This window comes from Nicotiana tabacum, chromosome 7 (assembly GCF_000715075.1).
Source record: "Nicotiana tabacum cultivar K326 chromosome 7, ASM71507v2, whole genome shotgun sequence".
In the NCBI taxonomy this organism is placed as follows: Eukaryota; Viridiplantae; Streptophyta; class Magnoliopsida; order Solanales; family Solanaceae; genus Nicotiana; species Nicotiana tabacum.
In genome coordinates this window covers 13,655,936-13,665,188 of record NC_134086.1, presented here as the reverse complement: position 1 = coordinate 13,665,188, position 9,253 = coordinate 13,655,936, and the positions used below count along the sequence as shown (strand labels likewise).

The 9,253-nt window shown below is 35.2% G+C and overlaps 1 protein-coding gene across 8 annotated transcripts; it reads right to left on the bottom strand.

Moving 5' to 3' along the window:
* Nucleotides 1–857: 857 nt before the first annotated feature.
* LOC142182642 (zinc finger BED domain-containing protein DAYSLEEPER-like) lies at nt 858–7,493 on the bottom strand. Of its 8 annotated transcripts, none has more exons than XR_012711494.1 (5): nt 6,947–7,493; nt 4,335–4,481; nt 4,124–4,232; nt 1,209–1,274; nt 858–1,096 (listed from the first exon to the last, which is right to left on the bottom strand). XR_012711494.1 is itself a non-coding variant. In XM_075256953.1 (3 exons), exon 1 carries the CDS (start codon nt 2,347–2,349, stop codon nt 1,630–1,632), a length of 720 nt encoding a protein of 239 aa, XP_075113054.1. In that variant the 5' UTR covers nt 2,350–3,482; the 3' UTR covers nt 858–1,096; nt 1,209–1,274; nt 1,365–1,629. The 8 variants fall into 8 exon arrangements, 2 of the variants coding, with proteins under 2 accessions (XP_075113054.1, XP_075113053.1); XR_012711493.1 differs by having other exon boundaries at nt 4,344–4,481; nt 6,947–7,492; XR_012711491.1 differs by lacking the exon at nt 1,209–1,274 and having other exon boundaries at nt 6,947–7,488.
* Nucleotides 7,494–9,253: the final 1,760 nt, after the last annotated feature.

Sequence of the window (9,253 nt, the reverse complement as noted above, 5' to 3'; positions counted from 1 at the left end):
AATTGTGTATACCAAATACCATACCAAAATATTTCGGTACGGTTTGGTATTTACTATTTTGGTTCGGTACGGTTTCGGTACAGTTTCGGTTTAACAATCAATGAATATTGAATAATCAATGCTAAATTGTTAAATGCTAACGCCTAACCTAACAGTGCACAATTGCACATGCAGTCATGCACAATTGGAACTTGGAAGAGGAATCACAAATGCAGTGTTTTCAGTTTTCACAATCGAAATTCTAAAGTGTTTGCACTTTGCACAACTGCACAATGTGCACAAGTTTGAAAACACTGAAAAGCCTACACAGTGCACACTGAAAACACTGAAAACTTTGCACAAATTTGGAAGAGGAAGCACAACTGCACATGGCTCATGACTGAAAGCCTGAAACAAGAATAACATATTATTCTGCAGACAACAACTTCACAATCTGGCAACTGCAGATGCAAACTTGCACGCCAGATCTGGCAATCAACTTAATAGTTAACACTTAACACTCACAGTGCAATAAAAACACAGTCCAAACTTAAACACATGGCAGCTGAACACTTAAACTGTTAAACAGTTAAACTGCAGATGCTAACTTGCACAACTGCAGTCTGCAGATGCTAAACACATTAACCCAGTGCAATAAAAACACAGTCCAACAAATGCAGTGTTTGCACTAGGGCTGTTCATTCGGATCGGATATCCGAAATCCGAACCGATCCATTCAATTTTGAATTTCGGATTTCGGATTGGATCGGATTTCGGATTATGTTTATTAAAATTTCGGATTTCGGATCGGATTTCGGATTGGTATATTTTAATCCAATCCAATCCGAAATCCGAAATTATTAGGACATGTATAAAAAGTTAAAAACAGAGTCCAAACTTAAACACATGGCAGCTGAACACTTAAAATTGTTAAACAGTTAAACTGCAGATGCTAACTTGCACAACTGCAGTCTGCAGATGCTAAACTGCAGTCCAAACTGCAGTCTGCAGACAACAAACTTGCGAACTTCTCCGTTATCTTCTTTCACCACAAAGTATTCCCAAATATCAGAGCGTTGAGTAGTAGCACGGGGCATGATTGCACTTGAACTTGAACCTAAAAAAAATATAAATCATATGTTAGAATATTATAGTTTGATGATAATAAAACAAAACTACAAACTATTAAGTATATCATTATCACCAAATAAATAGAGTATTAAACTTACCACTCAAGATGTAAGTTGCAACTATAAATCAAACAATGCTAGTAGTGCTTCCATTATTTTCCATATCTAAAGATAATACGACCAAATATGTCATACAAATGAAAAGGCATGATATATTATTTTGAATTAAAATACACACAAAATATTAAAGCCTACCAAGCTCGAGTTCCTCAAGATACTTCAAGTCTTCTTCAACACTAATAGGATTCTTCTCTTCTCTAATCCAATCTTGAACACAAATAAGAGCTTGCACACATTTAGTAGTCAATGAACTCCTAAATGAATCAAGAATACGGCTACCAGTGCTAAACGTGCATTCCGACGCCACACTAGAAATTGGAATTGTCAACACATCACGAGCCAACTCTGAAAGAATAGGAAATCTAGGTGCATGTGTTTTCCACCAACTCAAGATATCAAATTATTCACTAAAAGGCTCTTGTTCTTCACTAATGTATTTATCCAACTCCGATTTAGCACCCCCACTTCCATTGTCTTCCTTTTGTTTCTTTAAGCTAAGCTTAGTCCTAATTTTTGATGCACTTATAACACTCCCACTAGGTGTATTAGATGTGTTGTTAGATGAAGTAGAACTAGATGGAGATTGATGACAAGATTCGGTTGAATACTTTTTTAGATACTCCCCAAACAAAGAATTCATATAAGCATACACCTCAACATTTATTTTCTTCCCTTTTTCCTCCCCAAAAAGTTCTTCAAGTGCTCCCTCAACATATTCAAATTTGTTACGTGGATCCAAGACGGAAGCAATAAAAATCATTTTATTCATCTTTTCAGGCTCACCCCAATACTTCTTGAACTTTTCTTGCATTTTCTCAGCCATTTTTCTCAAATGCCCATCCTCACTAGCTAAACACATTTTCAAATGACAATAAAGTTCAGATACATCCTCAAAATGAGAATTACAAGTGACATATGAACCTGAAACTTTTTTAGTTAGCTCGTGAAATCTTGCAAGAAACTCTATCACATTCCTCACATTCACCCAATCATCAGATTCAAGAGGACCTGCATTACCACCATCTTCACAAAGATGAGAACATTGATATGCAGAAAATCCATCATCAAAAAGATGCAACTTGTCAAAGGCTTTTTCAAATTGTTGTGTTGTATCCAACATCAAATAGGTGGAATTCCACCTGGTAGGAACATCCAAACACAACGTTTTGGTACATTCTACCTTTACATGTGCACAACACTATTTAAACTTTAAGGTCCTTGCAGGTGAAGATCTCACATACCTCACAATATTTCTAACACGTGTCACAGAAGCATCAAGTTCTTTCAAACCATCTTGCACAATTAGATTTAGTATATGAGCCATGCATCTCACATGAAGATGTTTACCACTCATCATATTAGTTTTCCACATATCTAAGTGTTTAGACAATTCTTTGACAGTTACATCATTTGAAGAAGCATTGTCCACAGTAATAGTGAAAACCTTGTCTAATTTCCATTCAAGCAAACAATCCCTAATAGCTTTAGCCATCTCTTCACCCTTATGACTAGTGATAGGGCAAAAATTAAGTATTCTTTTATGCAACTTCCAATCCCTATCAGTGAAGTGGGCTGTCAAACACATATAATTTATTCTTTGTAATGAAGTCCAAGTGTCTGTTGTTAGGCAAATTTTTGGATGTGCTTCTCTAAAAGAACTTTTTAGATTTGCCTCAATTCACCGTAAACTTCATAACAGTTCCTTGTTATTGTTCTACGAGAAGGAATACGAAATAGTGGTTGAGTTTTTCTCATAAACTTTTTAAAGCCTTCATTTTCTACAAAGCTAAATGGTAGTTCATCAGTAACTATCATCTCAATTAAGGCCCTCCTAACCACTTTTTGATCAAATTTCCAAATTGATCCTTCATCATTTTGGCAAGATTGAAAATTTATCTTTGTTTGACTATTATCTTCTGCAATTTTAAGTGGGTATTCTTTGCATCTAAGCAAATGATTCTTCAATCCTGTTGTTCCATTCTTAGATGAATTAGCAGCATAAGCTTGTTTACAATATCGACACCGTGCTTTCCCAACCCCATTAACCTCAAATTTATCAAAATGGTTCCAAACGTCAGACCTAGGTTGCATTGCTTTCCTTTTCTTGGAATCTTCACTATCAATGTTGTTGGTGTTACTATCTACCGTAATAGGTAAACTTTCAGTAGAACCAACATCACTTACTTTACTTGTATCTTCCATCTATACAAAATTAAACAAATATAAACATAAATTAACAATCAACAAATTAACTAATAACTACCTTGCTATCAATAACAATCAACAAATTAAGTGCCTTGCTACCTTACAAAATTAAACAAATACAAGTATTATCTTCCTTGCTACCAAAGTAACATGAGTTTTCTTATGTGTGCACATTATAAGTCTAGGATTAGCATTTTCACTTTTCAGTGGTTTTTAGTTATCTTCAAGTATTATCATTTTCTGACTTTTTGAATATCAATAACAATTTCCTGTAACTTAGAATTTGCTTTAGAAACATTATTCTTGATAGTTTCTAAGGTCTTGATTACATCAATCATAATTGTTACACCAATTCTTGATAGTCACTGACAATAGAGCTGATGTAACACCATTGAGAACTCCAGCTCAGCTGAGAAGCTAAGAGAGTGACTAAATCTTTTCTTGAAATTCTAGAAGCCAACATACTAGAAGATACTGTATTTCATGATTTTCAAAGAGAGGAGTCTGCTATTGTTAGTTGCTCATATGAATATGATATGGTAAAGTTCAAAAAATCAGACCTAAACAAGGTAATACAACCAAAAGAAAGAGTATGGACGTGATACAAATGATATTTTCCTACTAAAGGGAAAAGCTCGGAACATCAGTTCATTCAATCAGCAATACAACCAAAAGAAAGCGAAACATACCTTTGAAATTGAAATTGAATCGAGCTCGGAAGACTGGAACAGGACAGCAGCGTCTTCGACACTTCGTTTGCCCGGAATCGAATCGAGCTAGAAATCGCCGCCTATAACCCTAAAATAGTTTGATGCAGAAAATCAGAAATTAAATCTCAACAAAAACCTCAGAGAGTAGTCGAGTACTGGGATGAGATCATGAGAATGAGATGAGACTTACAAAACTTACAAAAGTAGTGAAGTTAACCGGTCAATATGAGATGACACTCGAGCTCGAACGTCGACTGGTCGTAACTCAACTCGCAGACTGATATCCTAGAGTCGCAGTCGATTCTCGTCTTCTTCTTCTCGTTCTCGATGATATCTCCTAAACACCGAAGGCTGAAGCAGTAAGCAAACCCTAATACCCTATCTCGATCTGGAATTCTCGATGATATCTCTGACTCCCAGCCCTAGACCCCAAGTGTATTAACTATTAACACCAAAACTCTGAGTGTTGGACTGTTGTGTTGAGTGTTGGGAAAACCTCTAAGACTCTAAGGTAGAATTGGGTTTGGGGCAGGGGCAGGGGCACAGCTGGGCCTGGGTGTGGGCGTGTGGGCTGTGGCCAAAGTCAAATAAAATATGTAATTGGGTTTGGGGCTTTGGCCTTTGGGGTTTGAGCTGTATTAATATTACCAAATTTCGGTATTTCGGTAATCCGAAATAATTCAATTATAAAATCGAAAACCGAACCGAAATATTGAAATATCGAAATTCAAGTACCGAATTAGACCGAAATACCGAAAAAACCGAAACCGAAATACCAAATTAATTTGGTTCGGTTCGGAATTCGGTTTTTCGGATTTTATGCCCACCACTATTTATAATTGGTATTGATTGGTTTGGCTTCCGCAAATTTTACTTAGTGTCACACCTCCTTTTTCCCGAGGGGATATGGGAGTTTTTCCAATTTAAGTGACATTATTCGAAATGGGATTATTCATTGATTCAGAGTCGCCACTTGAAATAATTTAGGGTGTCCGAAGTCACTGGTTTATTTTAAATCCAAAATCGAGGAAATTTGACTCTATTTTAAAGTCTGCGAAACCAGAAGACCGGGTAAGGAATTCTGTTAACCCAGGAGAAGGTGTGAGACACTCTCGAGTTCCGTGATTTTAGCACAGTCGCTTTAATCATACCTGGCTTAATTAAATTATTTATTTACTCATTTTTAGAACCTACGTACGGTTTACCTATTTACAGCTTTTAATTATGGCATTTTATGGATTTAATCTTTCAAACGGATTACATGTGTGTAAATCTGCTTTATTTGGGGTGTTAAAATTATGTTACGCGTACGTGTACACAATTATGACGCTTTATAATTCAATATTGTTTGGCCAAAGTCGCACGAACGCGTACTTTGATTTTTGGAATCACAATTATATTATGAGAAGATGTACATAATCACGATGATATATTAGAATGCCCCTAAAACATACTACGAATATTAATAAGTTATTTGTTTTAAACTAAATTTGTAATTGATGTAGAGGTTCTAATTTTACAAGGTTGGGCAGGCAAGGATATCGACACAACCCCCAAAAGTAGATCCGTGCTAGTACAATAACTTCTTATGCAAAGGAAAATTATTTTGTTGAAAGGTTGAATCTAAAGGCTTATCTAAAGTTATAAGCTATCACCTAGAATTGCCAATTGTAATTAAATTAAGTACTGCAATACTCTTATCAAAGAAAGTCCTCGTCATTCAATGAGCCAAAAGGGCCTTCTGGTTCGTGTAATAGGGGAGAAATTCAAAAATAGCCAGATTTACAATTGGTCGTTCAAAAATAGCCGAGTTTCAAAAGTAATTTAAATTTAGTCACTTTTCATGCAAAGATAAATCTGAGCGAAAACATTGTTCAAAACCCGAAAAATACGCCAGTATATTATACTGGAGTTCCAGCATAAGTATGGTTGAACTCCAGCATATTATACTGGAGTTCCAGGATAGTATGTTGGAACTCCAGCATATTATACTGGTGTTCCAGCATAAGTACACTAGAACTCCAGCATAATACTGGAGTTCCAACAAGTATAATTGTCCAGTATAATATACTGGAGTTTGGAGCACCGATGCTCCAGTCTCCCATATATTATACTGGAGTCAGCAAAGTATACCAGTCCAGCATAATATGCTGGAGTTCGTACACAGATGCACCCGAACTCCAGTATATTATACGGGACCGGTCTCTATTGCAGCAAAATAGTGGCTATTTTTCATTGACTTCGTAAATGGTGGTTATTTTTGATTGACCAGTCCGAAAACTGGCTATACCGTGCTATTTTGACATGTAATAGCTCTAGAAAATGGGCCTGCTAAATGTCAGGCTCAAGACTTGGCACTTACAGGAGACATGCTATTGCAAGTTATGGAAATAGCACAATTTTTATACAAGACCAGTCCAAATCTATACCTGACTAAAATTGTATACATTGATGCCTACTGCTCACGTGGTATTTTAATGATTTACAATCATCCTTAAACTCTCTTTTTATACAAATTTAGAGAAAAAGTTTTGTTCTATGATTGCTATTAACATTCAGTACCACTTAGAACTCAGCCATGCTTTTAATTACATTTATAGTATTCAAATGAAGTCCAAGTTGACACAAAATTACATTTATTACATATTCCAATTGCAAAAAAATCAGGAGCCAAACAAATTCATAGAAACCAATCAGGAGCCAACGGTTCTAATTATTCAAATGAAAGCATAATACAAGGGGTTTAAAACTTTGATTTTAATTATTCAAATGAAAGCATAATACAACGCGTTTAAAACTTACCTAATCAAACAAAGAGATAACTGAGATAAGCCAAATGAAGGAAAATCCAAATTCGGATAATGTTCAGCAGAAATTTTAGCAATCAACAGCAGAAGTTCAGCAATGCGTCGACATAGAATAACTTTAGGAAACCCAGAACCATGAACAACAACTTTCCATAATGACAGAAATTCGATGTTTCAAACTATTTCCTTGTGTTTTTGTTCGCCTTTTATTTTCTTTATTGCTCTTGAAATTTGTTTTCGATCCAGACTCCAATTTTAGCTTTGTTTGTGAAGCTCGTTTGAAGAGGGAGGCGGAATTAGGTGGCTGCTTGAGAGAGAAGAAGAAGAGGAGGAGGAGGGAGGTGACTGAGTTTTTTTTTCGTTTTTGAGGGATGGGTCTCGTTCGTTTCTTCTGTTTTTTGGATGAAAATGGGGCGCCGTTTTTCTTCTTCTCTTTAAATAGGAGCCGATTAGGTTTTTTAGGAAGGGTGATCCGTCTCTATCTGAGAAAATGAAAAGGGGAGGGATTATTTAGTGAGGGTTTTAGGAGGGTGGTTTTTGGACGATCTTGGGCTTGGGGCCGACAGGTTTTGGGCAGATTTTTTGACTGGCTAAGCTTTGGGACAATTAAATTACTAGCTCAATTAACAAATGAGGGCAGACAACCTTCTTTCTTTTCTTTTTGTATTAGTCCTTTTGAAAATTAGCCATTTTGGACTCAAATTTTAATTAAAACCCATTTTCATATGATTAGCCTATTTTATCTCTTTTACCTAATGATTGACTAATGACCTAATTAATTAAATAACCTAAGAATGCAATTTTTTTTATTTTTAGTTATTTAAAAGATGCATTTAGCAATGTAATTAAATCCTAAAATGCAATTTAAAATCTAAGAGGCCATGAAAAATTAAGATTTGGATATTTTTTATGATTTTAAAACAACTCTAAATATGCATGAACAACTCTAAACTATTTTGGAATATTTTTAGGATTGATTTGCATTAGGGCAAAAATTAGGTGCTAATAGCTGCCCCTCTTTGCTCAGAAACATGAAAATTTTGGGGCAAAGATAAAGTGAGCAATTATGAATAATTTTTGCCCGTTTGATACCCTTTTGGAAGCATTTTGAAAAAGTTTGACCAACCTTTGCTTTGGAAGTTGCCTACATATCCTTGGCTATAAGGAATCAGGTCAGTGTAGTTCTGAAAATTTTGGTAGCTGAGACTACCGAGAATTTATAATTTCACTGTTGTTGATGTTGTTACTGCTTGCTGAGCTCTTTATTATACCAAAGTCAAAAATAAAAAAGACTAAGGGTGTGTTTGGTATGAAGGAAAATATTTCCGGAAAATATTTTCCAATTTTTTTATGTTTGGTTGACTTAAATGTTTTGGAAAAAAATTTCCTTATGAACTCATTTTCCTCCAATTGGAGGAAAATATTTTCCTTATCAAGAGAAGGGAAAACATTTTCCAAAACTCCTTCTCAACCTTCCCTACCATCACCAACCCACCCCACCCCCTCTCCAAAATAGGCTTCTTTTTTTTTCAATTTTTAGTTTTTCCGTTACCACCCACCCTATTACCTCTCCACCCCACCCCACCCCCCACCCCACCGCAAAAAAACAATTATTTTTTTACCTTAATTTTTTTTTTTTTTTGCAATTTCAAATTTCTGTTTTTTCGTTTTTTCTGCACCCCCAACCCAACCTTCTCCCCCCACCCCACAAAATATTTATTTTTTTTTACATTTTTTGTAATTTAAATTTCTGTTTTTTTAGTTTTACTGCCGCCCCCTCCCCTAAAAAAATATTTTTTAAATATATTTTTCAGTCTTAATTTTTTTATTTATTGGTTTAAAGGTTCAAAATTTTACAAGTTCCAAAATTATGTGTTCAGAGGTTTATGTATTTGCAAGTTTATGGGTTTAGAAATTATAAAGTTTACGGGTTCGAAATTTTGCGGTTTTGAAAGTTTAGCGGTTCGAAAGTTTATGAAGTTTGTGGATTCGAAAAGTTGTTGGTTTGAAAGTTTATGGCTTCATGTTTATTATATCTAATTATTTATGAATACTCTAGAGAAGTCATTTTTCTTAATTTGCGTACCAAACACCGGAAAATGAATAAATTACTACTTGTTTTCCAAGAAAATATTTTCTTGAAAACCATTTTCCACGGAAAATATTTTCCGTTATACCAAACACACCCTGACTAAGCTTATCAGCTATGAGTTACAAGATTCTTATCTATTAGTCTTGATCTTGAGTCTTAGCTCGTTCTTCACGCAGACTCTAATCTGAACCTTGATGCTTTCTAGCAACA